This window comes from Oreochromis niloticus, linkage group LG13, assembly GCF_001858045.2.
Source record: "Oreochromis niloticus isolate F11D_XX linkage group LG13, O_niloticus_UMD_NMBU, whole genome shotgun sequence".
Classification (NCBI taxonomy): Eukaryota; Metazoa; Chordata; class Actinopteri; order Cichliformes; family Cichlidae; genus Oreochromis; species Oreochromis niloticus.
In genome coordinates this window covers 15,847,045-15,867,053 of record NC_031978.2, presented here as the reverse complement: position 1 = coordinate 15,867,053, position 20,009 = coordinate 15,847,045, and the positions used below count along the sequence as shown (strand labels likewise).

At 37.9% G+C, this 20,009-nt stretch overlaps 2 protein-coding genes and 1 long non-coding RNA gene across 3 annotated transcripts; 2 read left to right on the top strand and 1 right to left on the bottom strand.

Moving 5' to 3' along the window:
* Positions 1-2,627: 2,627 nt before the first annotated feature.
* LOC109204719 (trichohyalin-like) lies at positions 2,628-19,073 on the bottom strand. Its single transcript, XM_019366274.2, has 2 exons — positions 17,622-19,073; positions 2,628-4,208 (listed from the first exon to the last, which is right to left on the bottom strand). The coding sequence occupies exons 1-2, from the start codon at positions 18,984-18,986 to the stop codon at positions 2,727-2,729; spliced, it is 2,847 nt and encodes a 948-aa protein (XP_019221819.1). The 5' UTR covers positions 18,987-19,073; the 3' UTR covers positions 2,628-2,726.
* Positions 8,116-14,208, top strand: LOC109204823 (uncharacterized). Its single transcript, XR_002064339.2, has 4 exons — positions 8,116-8,278; positions 8,446-8,558; positions 13,996-14,067; positions 14,158-14,208. It is a non-coding gene; the product is annotated as an uncharacterized LOC109204823 (long non-coding RNA).
* LOC109204822 (leucine-rich repeat LGI family member 2) lies at positions 14,379-15,268 on the top strand. Its single transcript, XM_019366771.2, has 2 exons — positions 14,379-14,735; positions 15,045-15,268. The coding sequence occupies exons 1-2, from the start codon at positions 14,555-14,557 to the stop codon at positions 15,245-15,247; spliced, it is 384 nt and encodes a 127-aa protein (XP_019222316.1). The 5' UTR covers positions 14,379-14,554; the 3' UTR covers positions 15,248-15,268.
* Positions 19,074-20,009: the final 936 nt, after the last annotated feature.

Sequence of the window (20,009 nt, the reverse complement as noted above, 5' to 3'; positions counted from 1 at the left end):
GGTTGGGGTGGCAGAATATCCGACAAACACTTGATTGAACAAAGTGAGTTTTTTGGACTGCCTCAGCCCAGGTGATGTAAACGGCAGCGAGACAGAGCGAGCGATCGAGTGAGAGAGACAGAGAGCGAGTTTTGAGATGTTAGAGATTTGTGATGTTTAGCGTACAGTTGGTGTGTTGTGTTAACTTGTGTAGTTAGTGTGTTGTGTTGTGTAGTTGTTGTTTTGTTTTGTGTGTCAGTGAGGACACGAATGAACGTCACACAGGCAGAATGCAGTGTGAACACTGCCTCCAGGTGGAAAACAGAAGGAGTGATACACCTCCTGCTGTCAGGCCTGCAGCGTTTCTCCCTCTGATGTTCTTCTCTGTCTTGTGGTAGACAATTTTAATTTTTTTTACTGTCACAAATAATTTGTGGGGCATCTTATTGTGACACCTTATTGTTCTCTCATTTTAGTTAAGTAGTATTTTTAAATGGCTGTACAAAAAAAAGAACACAAGATGCATTGGCTGCATTTTTAGATGAATAGTTGTATATAACTTTATTATTCACAAAAGTTTTACATAAATTTTACAAATTTACAATTTATATTTGCATTTCAAGTTATGAAAATAAATTACTAAACATGTCTGTGGTTTTTACACTAAAAGAAAACATAACTATTACTAGGATTTTATGTGTTTGTATGATTCCAGATCAGTTGTGTTAATACAGTATGTCAATGAAAAAATAACTGTAAATTCGGACATGTGAGGTTGTGCTGAAAAGAATGATACCAAGCAAGACAAGGTAAAAAAAACACAAAATCAAAAGTAGCCAAAAATGGTCAATTATATTTTGGACCTCAGGAAATTAGGTTTAAATTATTGTTTGTGACAGAGTAGATTTCTGACATTTTAGTAGTAGTAGTAAGGAACAATTTGATTTTCTGTCTAACAACAAACGTGTGAAACTTAAGTTAGACTTAAGTTTGCCCAATGTTTTGTAGCTTTCTGGATTTTATACTTATTGGGTACATATTTATTTATTATACAGACTATACAGTACATAAAATAAAAATGTAATTTTTTTATGTAACTGAAATGTTTAATTATGTGGGTTATAGAAAATAATTAAGTTATAGACCATATTTATATGAAACGTGTATACTTACTGCATATTAATCATTTTAACCATATGTAACACCTGCATATGTGTTTAAAAAAAGGCTTTGATTCTGCCACCCCATTTGATTTCCATGCCACCCTAGGAAAATTTCTCTAGATCCACCCCTGGACCTGTCCTGGACCAGCAACACCAAATCAGTGACAAAAAGAGCTCAGCAGCGACTGCAATTCAAGAGACGACTGAAGAAGGTCCACATCCCCAAACCCATCTTTAACACCTTCTACAGAGGTACCATACAGAGCATCCTAACCCGCTATTTACACCTCACGCTGCACTGGGAAAGCCACAAGCATCATAGCCGACCCGCATCACCTTTCCCACCAACTGTTTACCACCCCTTAATCCAGAAGATGACTCTGCGTCATCAGGAGCAGGTGGGCAAGATTGTGCAATAGGATTTTCCCCCAAAGCAATCCGGCTCCTGAACACCATGCTGCGCTCCTCCACACTGAACTCTCTTCTCCACACACTTCTTGGACTACATAACACTCTCCTTTCACAACCAATTCTTACACTACCCTGTATTGTACTGATCGACTCTGTCTGTTGTCTTTATTTATTCTCATTGTTTTCTATTCTTACTCTCTCTGTATTCAAGTACAATACTGTTGTACTTACTCTTAGATTATCTTATTTCTGTATAGTTGTAAGTATGTATGTATATTTGAATTTTCCCATTTTATTTTTACACTTTGCACCTTTGATCCAGGACAATGATATTTCATCGCACTGTATACTTGAGTGCATGTTGTTGGGTTGACAATAAAACTCTGCTTGACTTGAATTAAACTTGTGCATTAGCGAATGAGGAAATGAGCCTCTACAGGCCTCAGACAGCATGTTAAATGTTAACGTTCATGACAGTTTAATTAGAAAAAGACCAAACAAGTATGGCTTGTTTGGAAGGGCCAGACCTCAACCTGACTGAAATGCTGTGTATAAAGGAATGCTTGCAAATGTCATTGAATTGAAGTTATTGCTGCTAACTGCTGGTTCTGTAAACGACTGAATCATAGAATGATTACGATATCAAACTAAAACAAATGCCTGAATCCTAAATTGTGGATATCCTATTGTGGTGATCTAAAATGTAACACTAAATGTGATTAAAACACTAATGATCTGGACACAAAATACACATGACTCCGTAACAAAGACAATTCATTCTTGAATGAAGACATTGATCAGACATATTTAAAATGCAGCCAATTGTGTTTATTATTAAATTATTGGGAAAATAGAAAGGGGGGTGGGCGGGGCGGGGGGTCAATTAAAGGATAGAAAGGAGGAAAGAGATAGAGGAGAGAAAACCCCAACAATGCCCTCTGAGCAAGCACTAGGCGACGGTGGATAGGAAAAACTCCCTTTAAAGGAAGAAACCTATGACAGAACCAGGCTCTAGAGGGGGCAGTCAACTGTCGGGACTGGTTGGGGGTGAGGGTGAAAAGAGAGAGAGGGGGAGGGAGATGGGACAGGTGTTAGGAGTTCAAGGGAGCTAGGGGAGGGAGAGGTGTCAAGGTGTCAGGAGAGAGGGAGAGGGCAGGAGAGGGGAGGTCAAAATTACGATGGAACAGAGGTGGAGGAAGACGAGGTGACATCAGCAGTGGAAAAACCAGACAAAGCATGAGTGTCCTTCCTCCAGAAGAAGCGGAAGCGTTTCTTCTTCTTTTCCAGGAGCTTTTCCACGAGAACCTTTTTCTCTAGGATCAGGTTTCTCAGCTGATCGATTGTTTCTGTATTCTCCTTCTCAAGTCTCCTGCATGTTTTCTCCACTTCTTCTAATTCGGCTTGTTTGTTTTTGAGCCTTTCTTTCAACTCATTAGAAGTTGCCTCCTGCATTACCTTTGCCTCCTGCATCTCTGTATAACGCTCTTGTGATTTGTTGTGAGTGTCTTCTAACTGTTGACTTTTCCTCTCCATTTCTTCAAGTTTGCACTGCAGGTCTTCATTTGTTTTCTGGAGTTGCTGCTTTAGCACCTGCACCTCAGTGTTTTTGCACTTCAAGGTGTTTGAAAGTTCCTCGAGTTTGGTGTTTTTTGTCAGCATGTCATTGAGCTGACTCTGCATCGCTGAGCACTGTTTTCGCAGTTTCTCCTTCTCTCCTTCCATTTCAGTTGCTTTGTAGTTCATTTTCTTGTAAAGTTCTTGCAGCTTTTGGTTTTCCCTCTCAAAGCCTTGGAGTAAACGTTTGTCTTCTTTCTGCTTTATGTCCTGTTGTTCTTTCTCTTGAAGCAGCTCTTGATATTTCTGCTTGTGCACTGCAGTTTTATCAAGTTTTACTTCCAGGACTCGGCATTTTTCCTCCATGCTTTGGAGTTGGCACCGCATGTCTCTCTGGTTTCTTTCCAGTTGTTCTTTTTCTTGAAGAATCTGGTTATTTCTTTGCAGTGCTTTATCAAGCTTTGTTTTCAGCTCTCTGTAGTTTTCCTCCGAGTCTTCAAGCTTGCTTTCTTTCTGTTTGATCGGTTGTTGCTTTTTCTCTTGAAGCAATGCTTTGTATTTGATCCCCAAGTTTTGGAGTTCTATGTCCTGCCGTTTCTTCTCTTGGAGGATTTCTGTATTTTTTTGCAGAGCTTCATCAAGCTTTAATTGCAGCTCCCGATCCTTTTTGTCCTTGTCTTTCTCATTTTTCTTCTGCTGGAGGATTTCTTTGAGTTTTTCTATTGCTTTATCAAGCTTTGCTTTGAGCTCAAAGTTCCTTCCACGCACGTCTAGGAGTTCCATTTCTTTCTCCTTTTGAATATCTTCCTTTTCAAGAAGCTGGCTGAACAATTTATTGACTTCAGCGCTCTTTCTCTCATTTTCTTGTCTGAGGAAGATAATCTGCTTTCGCTGTTCAAAAAAACTCTGCCAGACATAATAGATGTACTCTGGCTGGGGCGGGTGTTTTGTATTGCGGTTGTTCATGAGATTTTCCTCATGCATCTCTTCCAAGCACATCTTCTGTACTTGAATATTGTCTTCTTGAGCCAGAAGAGGAGAGCTGGGCTTTACTTTTTCTTTTCTTGTGTGTTTTTTCAGAGACATGATGGAAAGTGTAAAAAGTCACTCTGAAAAGGATCCAATTGTTTTGAAAGGCTTCTCTCTCAAACGTTTCAATGCTGCGAACATAAATGCTGCGAACAACAAACTAAAAGTTGTTGCTTCTCACTCCTATTTATGGGTTTTTAGGATCAAAGGCTCAAAGGATCAAAGTGGTGGTAAGATTCTAAATGGGCGTGATGTCACGATTCTGGAAGCCAAAGAGGTTGTCACATGACATTTCTGGGATTTTTTACTTGGACAAATTATCACAACAGTTACCCCCCCCCCCCATAAGAAAACAGTTACAAATAATTATCTTTCTTTTTCAGCGGAGCCTTCTCCTCTTCAACACCCACAGTATCCTCTTTTGTTTTCTGAATCAAAACACCAAATCAAAACACCATTTTTTAAAAAAAAATATTAAAAAACTTCACATATCAGGCTGTACCAAATATGTTTGCACTGGTTGCTGTTTGAGCAAATAATCCCTCTGACTTGTAAAGTTTTTACAAAATACTTCTTCTCACTGCAAATGTCTGAAAGTGTGTGAACTTACAGTCTTCAGAATGTGACACCTACAGAATGTATTTGAGTTATCAGGTTACAAACATAAACATGGTTACCATAGTTATACTAATAAACTTTATGATGTGTTGCTAACATTTTGGTTGTTGTGATGATTCAAATTTGTTCAGTAAACTTCATCAAAATGAACATGTGTTGACATAAGCATATATTTGGGTCTAATATCTTCTTATTAAATGTAGCTAATGTCCAATAAACTGAACTCTGGGACTTACCTAACACTAATATTTCATATATTACTGTTAAGATATTCATTGTGTGTACTCATGTTGTACAATATGTTTAACAGAGACAGTATTTTAGTTGTCACCACAAGGAGGCACTGTTTATTGTAAGGGCACGTATGCAGCGTCATCACGCCCCTAAGAAGAAGTATACCCACAACAAAATGGCACCCATGAGGAAAGTTTTGCCTCGTGTTCATGTGGAATAACGTTCCCAAAATATTAAGGACATTTTTGCATCCGTCGTCATTTTCCTTCGAGTTGATCGCTGTCGATGCTGCAATACTCAACAATTACTTCAACTCACTAATTTAATTAAAGGGTTTTGTATTAAATTATAACGTAATAAAAAAAACCACAGTGCACATGTGCAAGTAACAGTAGCCAGCTGCTGCCACAAGAGGGTGACGACTTAAAGGTTCACAGAGAGATCTCTTTACTTTGGGACATTTAAACAATGTGTATTATTACATTTGATTAAACAAGCACTGCTTTTCCTCCAGGCTTCCTGAAGCTCTTTCAAAGTTTCTCTTTTCAGTCTTTTTCAGTCCAGTCCTTGTACCAAAACTTTATCTCATGAAACTGGATGAATGGAGGACAAAAGAAGATGTTTTAGACCTAAACCCCCACTATCTACACCAGCTGAATAGCATCTGAAAGTCACATCTTTAACAGACAGACAAAGTCCAGCAAAGTCTCCACACAGGACCTGAGAGTTGCATCTGAACCTTCAGTTCACTCCAAGATCACACATGTGCAGGAGAACTGAGTGCTGCTGTCAGATTGAAAAGTGCTTTAAACATGATGATACTGTCTTTGTTAAACAGCAGAATAGGTTTATAAAGTATCATTAACTAAAAGTGATGAAATAAATGTCTCTAAATCTACTAAATGTAGAATTGTAAATTTTGGACAGTTTAGTATTACAGCTGCTGATTAAACAATAGAGACAGATGTGCAGTAAAACTTTTATTTAGTGTTTCAAGTCAAAAACAAACAGAGCAGAGATACAGAGAAAGTCTTTTCATGAAAAAATGAAGATACTGAACGTTGAGTTTCCCCTAATCATGTGTGTGCAGTTGGGTGAATGAGGCTGTGTCGAGTGTTCAGACTGAGTAGAAATGCACTGTGCTTGTCCATTTACATCCTTTAGATCCAATCTTGACTCTTTTGCCCACTAAAATAATAAACCAGTACTTTTTTCTGTATGTAATAAAGCATCCACAGTAACATTTTCCACCATACAACTGCACTCTAAGGTCAGCACGGTGGTGCAGTGGTTGGTACTGTTGCCTCACAGCAAGAAGGTCGTGCATGTGAATCTGCTGGCTGCTGTTTGCATGTTGTGTTGTCTGAGGGTGCTCCGGCTCCCTCTCACAGTCCAACAACTCGCTTTTTTAGGTCAATTGTTTATCCTTTTGGGAATTACAATCATCTATTGGGAATGTGATCATGAGTGGTGAACTGTAAAGTGTGTACCCTGAGTTTTACCTTGTGAAAGCTGGGATAGTCTTCAAGCCATCTCCAGCAACCCTTAAGTGCTTAAGAGGAAGGAAGAAGGAAAGGAAGGAAGGATAACTACAGTTTATGATCTCAGCTGTGATTATTAAAGGTTTGTGCTTTCTAGACATTCCCTGTAATAGAAAGAGCAGAGGGGTGTAGTACTTCATCACGGCCAGAGGGAGGCACTGTGGAACCATCAAACAAAAGACTCCAGTGCTGATAAGGCAACATGCTGTACATGGTGGCAACAGGTGGCAAACTCATCTGATCCATCCTCAGTCGCCCCAAATGAGCGTAAATGTGTTACTTTCCTTCAAGTCCTGTCATATTATTTTGTATCCACAAAACTATTAGAACAAAAATATTTAATTTAAAAAGACAAATCCAAATAGATTAATAGATCTTTTTTTGTCTTCATGAATATTTTCAGGAGAATAGAAGTAGTACTTATATAATGTGCCTGTTGCCTGAGATCCCATGACTGTAAGGTGACTGAGAAATATTTCTAATTTAAGAAAACTATGAAGGAGTTGATATTCGAAAGTTGATAAAGTCAAGAAGTGGAAAGAAAATCCTGAGCTGAATAAACGGGTGGAGAAGAAGAAATAATTTCAGTTGTGGTAACATAAAAAACTGACAACAGATGTGAAACAAACAAAAAAAACAATCAGCATAAAAAATACAATCTTAAAGAAAGTAATAATCCTCTTAAAATGAGACAAATTACATAAGTCTGTTAGAATGAAATGTAACATGTTAAAATTTAGAATTAATTATGAAACAAAAACAGGAGCTGATTTAAAATCGAATTACACTGAAAATTTACTTTATAGTTTGTATAATTTTTATATTTTAGTTCACAGACCTTTAAAGTGCAAAAAAAAACTAGGCTTCACTTCTCACTTTGTATTGTGGTGAAAAGATTTAACATTCATCAAAAAACCATGAAGGGACCCGTCCTATAGTCGCCGTTTTACAGATTTATTTACACAGGAATAAATAAATACAATGAATACAACGGCCATGAAACATCAAATTTACAAAGCCTTGTTCTTATAAATGTCATATCAAAAAGCATTTTCAGAGTGAAACAAGAAAAACAACAGTTTCTCATGCTCCAAGCTGTATCACTTGCAATGTAATCAATAATTGTATTTTCCTGTTTTCCTCCTGTTAATACGGAGTTTCTTTACAAGAAAGTAAACAGCTGGCTGATTGTTGTCCAGTGTTTGCTCACTGCCAAAAATGTAAATTCTATAACTGTCTTGGTACCTGGGTTGCTGCCAAATTGTCCCAGAGTATAGAAGAAGAAGCTTGCCGCTCATCCGACACTAAAACTGCCCACCTTACTAATTGGATGATATCGGCGGGCTGGCTCAAACTAACAGAAGGTTAAATGCTAAATAAACAGCATATAAACTTGGTATATAAAAGCAACTGTGTTCTGACGTTCCGGCCGGAACGTTCTTCCTGTCTCCGTCCCCGTCATCACTATTGAAAAATACAGAGAAGAAGATGATCACCTTGAGCAGTCCCACCCGCCCTCTCAGCCACACCTCGGCACCGCCCTGAGAGCTCACTGTAACACCCCTCCGCTGCAGCAGGCCGGAAACCACACCCCCGCCACATAGATCATATCACTACTGTGAGATAAAAGTGAAAGAGCAGCTCACAGATCAGTGGGAAGTCACATCAGGAGAACATTAAGTATTTGTAGCGTGTGATTCCCTTGTGTTTTCAGTCTGTGAAACAGCTGTTTGTCCCTTCACCAGGCAGGTAAGATCAGCAAAACTGCACCATAGGATGGTTTATACCTAAGATTTCAAACAAAAAATATATTATTAACATAACAAGAGGAAACATAGATTTGATTCTTTATTTATTCATTTCTTTTATTTTCTTTCATTTTCTCTTAAGCTCAAAGGCTGTTTTTATTTCCACAGTGATGGCAGCAGCAGCGTTCAGGAGCAGAGGACTGGCTGGTGTCAGAAACACCAACGTTTTAATCCTCATCTTTCTGCTGTCCCTGGTTTATGTCACAAATTCACTGATGAAAGTAAGAACAAAGTCACTGCTGAATTAACTGTTGCTGAAGGTACTTCTATGAAACATTTATTTGCAAATGTAAAACTACAGTTACTATGTAAGTCATTATAAGCGTATCACAGTTGGGTGTTTTTCTCTCTATGCAGAGTTGTTAATATGTAGTGCTTAAGCAACTGACGCATCCTGGTTTTGCACATTTCAAAAAATTCTGAAAAGTTTCTTAGAACAATTTAGAAAATCAGAAAAAGCAAAAGCAGCCAGAAGGAAGGCGGATCAGTCAGGTTCATGTAGATTGCATGTTCTCAGTCAAATTTGGTCATGCAGGAAAAAACAGCTGCGTATGAGTCATATCCGTGCACACTAAGAGAACTGCAAATCACTCTGACTGTAGAAGTAAATTTGACTTTTGCCAAAAATAAATGTTATTTTCTTCTTCAGGCACAATACAAGAAGAAAGAAGCAAGTGAACTTGATGAAAAACTACAGTTTCTTCAATCTTTGGAAGAACTAATACGGACATCGTCATTTTTTGAGGATTTTCCTGCAATGATGGACGTAGTAAATAGTTTGAGACGCTTCTACAAGAGAACCATCATCCCATCACACAGAGAGGAAGAAGAAAAATGGTGAAAAAAAAAGAGGAAAACATGAAAATCATCCTAAAACTCAACCAGATAAACTTTAAAAGTTTCTATATAATAAATAATAATACAAAATAAATCATAAAATAATGATAAATCTCATCATTAAATATGATGGTTTTCTGTAAGAGAAATGACAGCTGTATGTTGTTTATGCTGTTCTCACTGGGAAGCAGCTTTTATTGCATTTTGCATAATAGACTGATAATCGTGGTGTTATTAAACTCAAACTTAGAAAAAAGGAGTTTCTACTAACTTTTTGATAAAAAACAAAAAAGAAACTTGTATTCACATATTGTTATCTTAATGTGTTCCCTTTTATTTGTGTCTTTTTGGTTAATATAGATCTTCTATTTAACTTTGAATACTCAACAACAACAATGAAGGCTAGCCCTGAATACTTGTTCTATATTAAATAAATTATATCACACTGACTGCTCTGTGTGTGCTTTTCTTTTTTTTTTACTCTTTTTTACTCTTTCTACATCTTCTATGCTTTATAAAAACATAGTATATATTACTTTATTTCTTCCCCCAAACTGAAAGAATTAAAAGTATGTAACTAGTATAGCAAGTTAAGAGTTACACTGATTTTTATTTTTTAATAACAGGAAACGACTCAAATAAGTAAATATAATCCAAACTTTTCTAGTACTTATTAAACACTAATAAAAATATATAAAACATTTCACAATCCACTTATGATAAGTATTATGAAGTGTCATCCTAAAAGCTCAGTGGAAAAACGTATTTTGTCCTGGTATGTTCTAACAATAACTGATGGGCTTCTATTCCTATAAAGCAGACGAGACAAACACAAAAGCTTTGTTGAAAACAAAAGTGAAAGGACTGCTCACACGTGAGACGTGGGTTGAGTTAAGTCACATCGTATATAAAGCATTTGCAGCATGTTATCTCATTATGTTTTCAGTCTTTGCCTGTACGGTACTGCAGCTTTTCCTAGATTCATACAGCACGTAAAAAAATATATATATATATTACATTTTTAACAATCTATTGTTCCAAATTTCTTTGTTTTATCAACTTTTTCTCAAACTGAGCACTTGTTCCACTTTTACAAGCGATGGCAGCAGCAGATTTTTCCAGAACCAGGGGACCAGCTAGTGCCAGAGGCTTATTTCTCATCTTCTCTCTGCTGTGCCTCATTTCAGTCTCAACTTCCCTGTATACCGAAGAACAACTGGTGAATTCATTCTTGCTGAATTCCCTTTTATGATACAACCATTACAGACTTCTGTGTACATGTACAGTTACAAGCTCATTAACTGCTGTTATTTTTTTTTCTTTATTTGCAATGGACTATAGATGCTTGAGTACATGAAAACAGCGATAAAAGAGGCAGAAAGATGGACGGTGGGTCACTCAGGCTCCAAATTAGTTTTTAAAATCTGCTGTGTGTTTTTACTTAATGAGTGCATTTTATATTGGACTGTCTATAGTGATCAACTGAAAGTATAGTAACTGCAGTGTACAGGATGCAGAATAATCTAGTTAATTTAAATGTGCTATTTTTGTTCCCCCCGTCAGGCAGAAAACAAGTATAGAAAGGAAACAATCACAAAACTGTTTGATCTCTCAAGTTCACTGAATAACAAGGAGCCACTGGTAAATGCTAATGTTTCCTTTACCTTTGTTAATTAGTTTTACATAAATAATATGTTCTTGTTAGAATTTTTGTCTTTTGCTGTGGTTTTCAACCGGCTGTCACACTCACTATGCTCTGCTTCTTTCATTTTCAGAAACTATTCAAGGAAACCGTGCACAAAGGAATAAAAGAAGAACAAAGGGTAAAGGTGGGTCAGTCACTCTCCATGTTACTCACACGTTGACTGAGAAAGTGTTTAATTCATTACATCAGTAACAAAAACCTCCAATAACATCAGCATACATTTACTGATCTGATAATTAGTGATCTGTTTTTGTGATTCTGCTGAAACTTTTATTTTTCTCATTCAGGCACAATTCATGTACAGAATAGCAACATTAGGTTTTGAGGAAATGTTGGAGAACTACGCTCATCCGCTTGAAATAGTGACGAGATTATTGCCTGATTGCAAACCACTGAAGGAAATCGTTAACATCTGTTCGCACATGATGAAGAATTTAAGAACTTTAATAAACAAGAAGATGAGTTTGCTGCAAAAATAGAGAGCTGGGTGCAACGAGGAGCTTGTCCTCCATGAAGTTATTCATATGTAACTTTACTAAATTAATTTGGCACAATGTTGTAGTAAACAGAGAATGTCTTTTGCTTTACTGATATTGACCAATAATTCATTAATGTTCGATTATATTTTTAAACATTATACATGTGTATGTAATTTGTATGTAACTGTATCATATGAAGATTTTCTCTTGCGCTTTCTTCGTCAAACCCTAAAGTTAAAATAAATCAGAGCTGATGCTTCTTGTACAAACTGTAGCATCCTCCCCCGCCCACTTACAATGGAGACGATGACTGTCTTTCTTTGCTTCCTAACTTTTCTTGAACTTGTTCTTGAAATTAATTTTGAAGTTTATGGTTCCTATAAAATATAAAACTGCAAAAAATTTTGTACAAAGCCAGACACAGTACCAGGAAATGTACAGAGGATGAATTGAGGGGAAAATTAAATCTGAAGACTCTTAAAGAACGGACAAGGGTTAAAACCTTTTGTTTTACCATTTGTGAGGTAAAACTGTGGAACAGTTTTCCTGTGGACCTACAGCAATGTTCAAGCATTAGTCAGTTCACAAAGATGTTTCGAAAACTGCTTTTGAAAGAATATGAAAGTAATAAAGTTGTAGACTTTTAGTCAAGACCGCCTAAACCAAGACCAAGACAATACCAAGATTAGAGGGTATCGAGACCAAGACAAGACCAAGACCAAGACAGAGACAAAAAGGTCTTTAAACTGCAGCCAGATGCTGCTTTGTTTACAGGTGTCAGGCATATTTATGTGTTTTTGCGATGCACTCGCACAGCTCTCCTCACCGCTGTCTACTGTCTCACTCACTTACTGAGAGGACAGACGCACGCTCCACTTGACTGTCGCGTCTCTCACCCTCTCTGTTTTTCACATAATGATATTATCCTATATCCTCGCATGTGATTGGCCACAATATGGAGGGATTGGAGCATAGCTGAGCCACTGTGTGAGAGCTGAGCAGCGAAAGGAAATTAAGTGAGGAGCCGGCTCTCGCTCAATGGGAGTCGACTCTCCTGATTCACTACAAAGCACTCTCTAAGCACGGCTCTTAGAGCTGATGCTTTTGTGCATGACACATTATCCAACGTTACGTTGTGTCATGGATACTGTTGACTCCAAATCTCCCGACCACTATGTCGATCTGAGACAGCAAGACCGAGACAGCGAGACCAAGACAAGACCAAGACCGCGTAAAAGTTGTCTTGAGACCGGTCTCGAGACCAAGATCGGTCTTGATGCATCCAACTCTATAAAGTTGATGACCGATTGTAGATATAACTATGCTAAATTGCATCTAAATTATATCTATCACTGTATCTATGTTTATACATGTCCTTCATTCCTTGTTTATTGTGTGGGGTAAGTGATGGGACACAAACTTGAATAAAAAAGCAGTGAAATAAGGTCGTAGTAATGAGTAATATTACAAACTAACCACCTGCTATTACCAGTTTTAATTCACCTTTTACATAAATAAATAGTTTTGTACATATGCAAGTGTAATTTCAAACTAAATTTCTGTTATTACTTCATTTCAAGTGCAGCACCACCACTGTTTGTTTGTTTGTTTGTTTGTTTTACCAAAGAAAACAATAATTGTCTGTGAGGAAAGAACTCACTGGTGGATCCTCACCTGTCTGCTTTTGGCTCAAACCTCTTCTCTCATGTAATAAAACTTGTGAACCTGCTTCCCCTCTCAGTGTCTGCCTTGTGCCAGTTTTGACTGTTGCAAAGAAGTGAACTTAAATCTAATCTACAACAGCAAAGATGTACACAGTCTTTCTCCTGTGGGAGAAGTATTATGTCTGTGTTAAATATACAAGTTGTGGCCATTTTCACAAGATTTGATTGTTTAAAATTCACATGGACAAAGTAAGGATTCTGGGGGACACGAGGTGTGCTCCAGCAAATATTTCCTCTGTGGTCCCATTTAAGATGGGTTTAAACATGAAGAGTGTGAGATGGCAAAAGCAAAGACATTCTGTACTTAATCAGAAGTACAGATATTAGTGGCAAAACCACTCCAGTAAAAGTAGCTCTTTGGAGGATTTTTCTACCAGCTATTTTTGTGCAAAGCTAATTGAACCTTGTGCTATATTAATGTATCATTAAAGTAACATTAATACTTAAGAAAATTACCTTTACTTCTTTAAATTTTAATTCTCATAAATATACTCGGCTTGAATCAGTTTGGTAGAACATGAGCAGAGAAAAAGACGAAAGATTTTAAAATATCTCTACATTGTAGAGAGCGACTCTAAACAGAAAATGAGTAATGAACGGGTTAAAGTGGGATTCAGCAGGTGGGGGAACTCTAAAATTGGTTGTAGTGGCTCAACAAGAGGTTAAGAATCGCAATTTCTATTCAAAGCTTCAGTAAATTTTCTTTGTGTGCAGGCTGTGATCAGCTGATCTGGGCTGCTGGTGCTTTGAGGTCCTGATCTGAATTAGACAGGTTTCAAGGATTTCGAGTGCTCAGGCAAAATAGAAAAGTGCTGTACAAGAACCAGTCCACTTACCATTTGGTTTACTAGCTGGCAAAATGTTGAAATTGATCAAAAAATATACTTTTCTTTTTCTTCTTGTTGATCCACAGATTCATTGAGAGTAACAAACTAGAGACTACATCCAAATATGCCTTCAGAGGACTCAGGGACCTGACTCACTTGTATGTTCCAGTGACTGAAAATACAACTGTTATCTGTTATACATGATTTAATGATGTCTCTTTTTCATAATCAACTGCATTTGTTTCCAGGTCTTTGGCAAACAATAACATTAAAGCCTTGCCCAGGGACCTCCTCATTGAACTTGACTCCCTTATAGAGCTGTGAGTTTGTACATAGTAATAGGAAAATAGTGTGCTGTGTAATTCTTGCAGTCTGTCTTTCTCCCAGTTTAGCCGTGAAATACAATGTTTTCTACAGTCATTGGTGCCAACAGAAAGCAGAAGTTTAAATTTGGGTGTTACTTTGCCCAGGCTGCTACCATAGAAGAAGAATGTAGACCAATAGTACCTTAACGATTTCCACTGATCGTTTCCGTGTAAATCTCAGCTGAGATCAGGATGAGAGAACTCAGCACAGTCTTTCTAAGTTGTGTAGAGGTTATTCATTTAACGTGGCTTTGTTGGTTTGTGAAAAATACATTTCCCGATGTTCCTTTCCACAGATTTCATCCTTCATCAGTCTGTTGCCTCACAATCGTTGTCTGTTGACACATTCAGCTATAAGAATGATGTCTACGTGGCCATTTCTGCTCCCAGCACAGAGAGCTGTATGATTTTCCAGTGGGACCACATAGAAATGAACTTCAGGACTTATGATAACATCACAGGTAAAGTTTGATTTCGCCTTCTGCAGGAAATGTGTCCTAACTTACTACATAACTGGAAACCCCTCTTGATCCTGCAGCGCAACCTTCTAACCATTTAAGTCCTCGCAGGCTGTGACGACCCAACGTGTAGTTACATCTCTCAGGAGGTGCATGTCAGGTTATGTGGAAGGTTGGGTGAAGGGTTAAAGGGAGTTTCCAGTGACACTGTAAGTTAGGAAGTCTAAATCACACATTAGGCTAACAAACACTCCCAGAATGCTTGAGCTGAGTTTTATTCTCAAGCGATTCATGTGTTTCTCTGCCCTTTAGGTCAGTCTATTGTGGGGTGCAAATCTGTTATCATGGAAAATGAGGTGTTTGTCATTGTGGCTCAGCTGTTTGGTGGTTCCCACATTTACAAGTTTGATGACGAGCAAAGCAGGTTCAAAGAGAAAGGACCTTATGAACTGTTAAATATCCACACCTTCATAGTTTTCACTCACAAATTAGAGCTGGGTCAAGATGTATCGTGACTATTTCTGAATGGCCTTGCACTCATGGATCCTCGGACTTTCTGAAGTACTACCCTTTCATAACTACTTCTATTCTCTTAAAAATACCACTGAAGTTCATGATGGGTTAAAAAAGAGACATTTAATTGAATCTATCTGGATTTATCTTTTTTTGTTTAATATCTTTCTCTTAGTAGTTTTATACAGCTATAAAAATACATCAGGACCTGAATGAACGTAACAAATTTATTCTGATTTGCGGTGACTGATGATGGATTGAATGATTTTGCCACTTACCTGTATCCTCATACCCTGTGGTAACGTACAGTACCTTGCCTTATCAACACTGGGGTCTTTTGTTTGATGGTTACACAGTGCCTCCTTCTGGCCGTGATGAAGTACCACACCCCTCTGCTCTTTCCATTACAGGGAATGTCTAGAAAGCACAAACCTTTAATTATCATAGCTGAGATCATAGAGTGTAGCCGTTTGTTGGAAGGTGTCTTTGTAGATGCTGTAGATTATAATGCATACAGTAGGAAGCAGTGGTTTGTTGTTACAGTTAGTAAAATATCCAGGACTTGACCTTATACAAATTGATTAACGGAGAATCGCCATTTAGATACAACTTTTAGATCTGCTGTAATATAATGTGGCAAAGTACAGAGAAACTTTATCAGTATTGCAAAGGAGATGTGTTTAGATGATGTCAGGGAAAATAAACCTCCTGATATGTTTAAAAGAAAAACAGTTTTGCCCGATTAACAATATTTTTTTTACTAACATCTGAAGTCAGAAGCATCAGAGGCAGAATTTGTATGACCACAAGGAAGGAAAATAAATGTACATGTAAATATATCTTCAAGCTTTCAAATTTTTATTCTGCTTTTGGAAATGCTGAATGTTGACAAGCTCCAAAATGTACATAAACCAAGGATTGTAATGTCACCACCTGTTTGAATGGACCTTTGCACTTACAAACTCAAATGTTACTGCAGCCTGCAAGAGCATGACATTCAAAAAAGGGTGTTTGCCAAATTCTTTTTAGATAAACTTAACAAAGACTAAAAGTGCTTCTAGGTTAACAATATGCAAGCATTACAATTCTTTTGTATGGTTTTGTTTAAACCTAATGAATGTTCCTCTTACAAATATGATGTAATATCAAAATAAATCTGTGAAAACATGACAAATTTATTTGTGTCACTGTAGTGATTAATCACTGACACTGATCATTAAAAATAAAACTTCCCTTCTTTCCCTAAAAATCCCCCAAAACCCAAAAATGGACATTATGATTGTAAAGTTGCACAAAGAAAGAAGAAACATTCAGTACTGTCTGGTGTTTGAATGGTCACAGATGCAAAATTGTAAAACCTTATAATGTGCAGTGTGTATGCAATCTAACCAGCACTAAAATCTCACCATTATATTCTGGCGTTCACATGTCAGTATTTCAGACACTCAGACACTTAAACATCTCAAACTCACTGTCAAATATGCTGGTTCGAGTGTGGTGATTTGAGCTTCTTCTGCAGACACAAGCAATAAAGCACCTTGCAGTCAACGAACTCCTCTGTATGCCAAAGTGTTTTAGAGTCAAATGTGAGGCTGTCTGTCCGACAGATAAAGCTTCTTCTAAATTAGGCCATGCAACAGGATAATGACCCCAAGCACAGCAGCAAATCTACATCATGGAAGTCCAGACCTCAACCTGACTGAAATGCTGTGTATAAAGGAATGCTTGCAAATGTCATTGATTTGAAGTTATTGCTGCTAACTGCTGGTTCTGTTAACGACTCAATCATAGAATGATTACGATATCAAACTAAAACAAATGCCTGAATCCTAAATTGTGGATATCCTATTGTGGTGATCTAAAATGTAACACTAAATGTGATTAAAACACTAATAATCTGGACTCCAGGGCTGAACGACCGCGAGGATCACCAGCCCGAGGAAAACACAAAATACACATGACTCTGTGACAAAGACAATTCATTCTTGAATGAAGACACTGATCAGACACATTTAAAATGCAGCCAATTGTGTTTATTATTAAATTATTGGGGAAATAGAAGGGGGTGGGGGGGGGGGCAAGGAAAGGGATAGAAAGGAGGAAAGAGATAGAGGAGAGAAAACCCCAACAATGCCCTCTGAGCAAGCACTAGGCGACGGTGGATAGGAAAAACTCCCTTTAAAGGAAGAAACCTATGACAGAACCAGGCTCTAGAGGGGGCAGTCAACTGTCGGGACTGGTTGGGGGTGAGGGTGAAAAGAGAGAGAGGGGGGAGGGAGATGGGACAGGTGTTAGGAGTTCAAGGGAGCTAGGGGAGGGAGAGGTGTCAAGGTGTCAGGAGAGAGGGAGAGGGCAGGAGAGGGGAGGTCAAAATTACGATGGAACAGAGGTGGAGGAAGACGAGGTGACATCAGCAGTGGAAAAACCAGACAAAGCATGAGTGTCCTTCCTCCAGAAGAAGCGGAAGCGTTTCTTCTTCTTTTCCAGGAGCTTTTCCACGAGAACCTTTTTCTCTAGGATCAGGTTTCTCAGCTGATCGATTGTTTCTGTATTCTCCTTCTCAAGTCTCCTGCATGTTTTCTCCACTTCTTCTAATTCGGCTTGTTTGTCTTTGAGCCTTTCTTTCAACTCATTAGAAGTTGCCTCCTGCATTACCTTTGCCTCCTGCATCTCTGTATAACGCTCTTGTAATTTGTTGTGAGCGTCTTCTAACTGTTGACTTTTCCTCTCCATTTCTTCAAGTTTGCACTGCAGGTCTTCATTTGTTTTCTGGAGTTGCTGCTTTAGCACCTGCACCTCAGTGTTTTTGCACTTCAAGGTGTTTGAAAGTTCCTCGAGTTTGGTGTTTTTTGTCAGCATGTCACTGAGCTGACTCTGCATCGCTGAGCATTGTTTTCGCAGTTTCTCCTTCTCTCCTTCCATTTCAGTTGCTTTGTAGTTCATTTTCTTGTAAAGTTCTTGCAGCTTTTGGTTTTCCCTCTCAAAGCCCTGGAGTAAACGTTTGTCTTCTTTCTGCTTTATGTCCTGTTGTTCTTTCTCTTGAAGCAGCTCTTGATATTTCTGCTTGTGCACTGCAGTTTTATCAAGTTTTACTTCCAGGACTCGGCATTTTTCCTCCATGCTTTGGAGTTGGCACCGCATGTCTCTCTGGTTTCTTTCCAGTTGTTCTTTTTCTTGAAGAATCTGGTTATTTCTTTGCAGTGCTTTATCAAGCTTTGTTTTCAGCTCTCTGTAGTTTTCCTCCGAGTCTTCAAGCTTGCTTTCTTTCTGTTTGATCGGTTGTTGCTTTTTCTCTAGAAGCAATGCTTTGTATTTGATCCCCAAGTTTTGGAGTTCTATGTCCTGCCGTTTCTTCTCTTGGAGGATTTCTGTATTTTTTTGCAGAGCTTCATCAAGCTTTAATTGCAGCTCCTGATCCTTTTTGTCCTTGTCTTTCTCATTTTTCTTCTGCTGGAGGATTTCTTTGAGTTTTTCTATTGCTTTATCAAGCTTTGCTTTGAGCTCAAAGTTCCTTCCACGCATGTCAAGGAGTTCCATTTCTTTCTCCTTTTGAATATCTTCCTTTTCAAGAAGCTGGCTGAACAATTTATTGACTTCAGCGCTCTTTCTCTCATTTTCTTCTCTGAGGAAGATAATCTCCTCTTCCAAGCACATCTTCTGAACTTGAATATTCTCTTCTTGAGCCAGAAGAGGAGAGCTGGGCTTTACTTTTTCTTTTCCTGTGTGTTTTTTCAGAGACATGATGGAAAGTGTAAAAAGTCACTCTGAAAAGGATCCAGTTGTTTTGAAAGGCTTCTCTCTCAAACGTTTCAATGCTGCGAACATAAATGCTGCGAACAACGAACTAAAAGTTGTTGCTTCTCACTCCTATTTATGGGTTTTTAGGATAAAAGGCTCAAAGGATCAAAGTGGTGGTAAGATTCTAAATGGGCGTGATGTCACGATTCTGGAAGCCAAAGAGGTTGTCACATGACATTTCTGGGATTTTTTACTTGGACAAATTATCACAATAGCTAATGTCCATTAAACTGAACTCTGGGACTTACCTAACACTAATATTTCATATATTACTTCAACACACTAATTTAATTAAAGGGTTTTGTATTAAATTATAATGTAATAAAAAACCACAGTGCACATGTGCAAGTAACAGTAGCCAGCTGCTGCCACAAGAGGGTGACGAATTAAAGGTTCACAGAGAGATCTCTTTACTTTGGGACATTTAAACAATGTGTATTATTACATTTGATTAAACAAGCACTGCTTTTCCTCCAGGCTTCCTAAAGCTCTTTCAAAGTTTCTTTTTCAGTCTTTTCAGTCCAGTCCTTGTACCAAAACTTTATCTCATGAAACTGGATGAATGGAGGACAAAAGAAGATGTTTTAGATCTAAACCCCCACTATCTACACCAGCTGAATAGCATCTGAAAATCACATCTTTAACAGACAGACAAAATCCAGCAAAGTCTCCACACAGGACCTGAGAGTTGCATCTGAACCTTCAGTTCACTCCAAGATCACACATGTGCAGGAGAACTGAGTGCTGCTGTCAGATTGAAAAGTGCTTTAAACATGATGATACTGTCTTTGTTAAACAGCAGAATAGGTTTATAAAGTATCATTAACTAAAAGTGATGAAATAAATGTCTCTAAATCTACTAAATGTAGAATTGTAAATTTTGGACAGTTTAGTATTACAGCTGCTGATTAAACAATAGAGACAGATGTGCAGTAAAACTTTTATTTAGTGTTTCAAGTCAAAAAC

Excerpts from the sequence above, each read along its gene's own strand:
- LOC109204822 (XM_019366771.2), top strand. The coding sequence starts at position 14,555 with ATGTTCCTTTCCACAGATTTCATCCTTCATCAGTCTGTTGCCTCACAA. Across the intron at positions 14,736-15,044 it reads GACTTATGATAACATCACAG|GTCAGTCTATTGTGGGGTGC; the intron begins GTAAAGTTTGAT and ends TCTGCCCTTTAG.
- LOC109204719 (XM_019366274.2), bottom strand. The coding sequence starts at position 18,986 with ATGTCTCTGAAAAAACACACAGGAAAAGAAAAAGTAAAGCCCAGCTCT. Across the intron at positions 4,209-17,621 it reads CCTCCACCTCTGTTCCATCG|TTTACACTTTCCATCATGTC; the intron begins TAATTTTGACCT and ends TCAGAGTGACTT.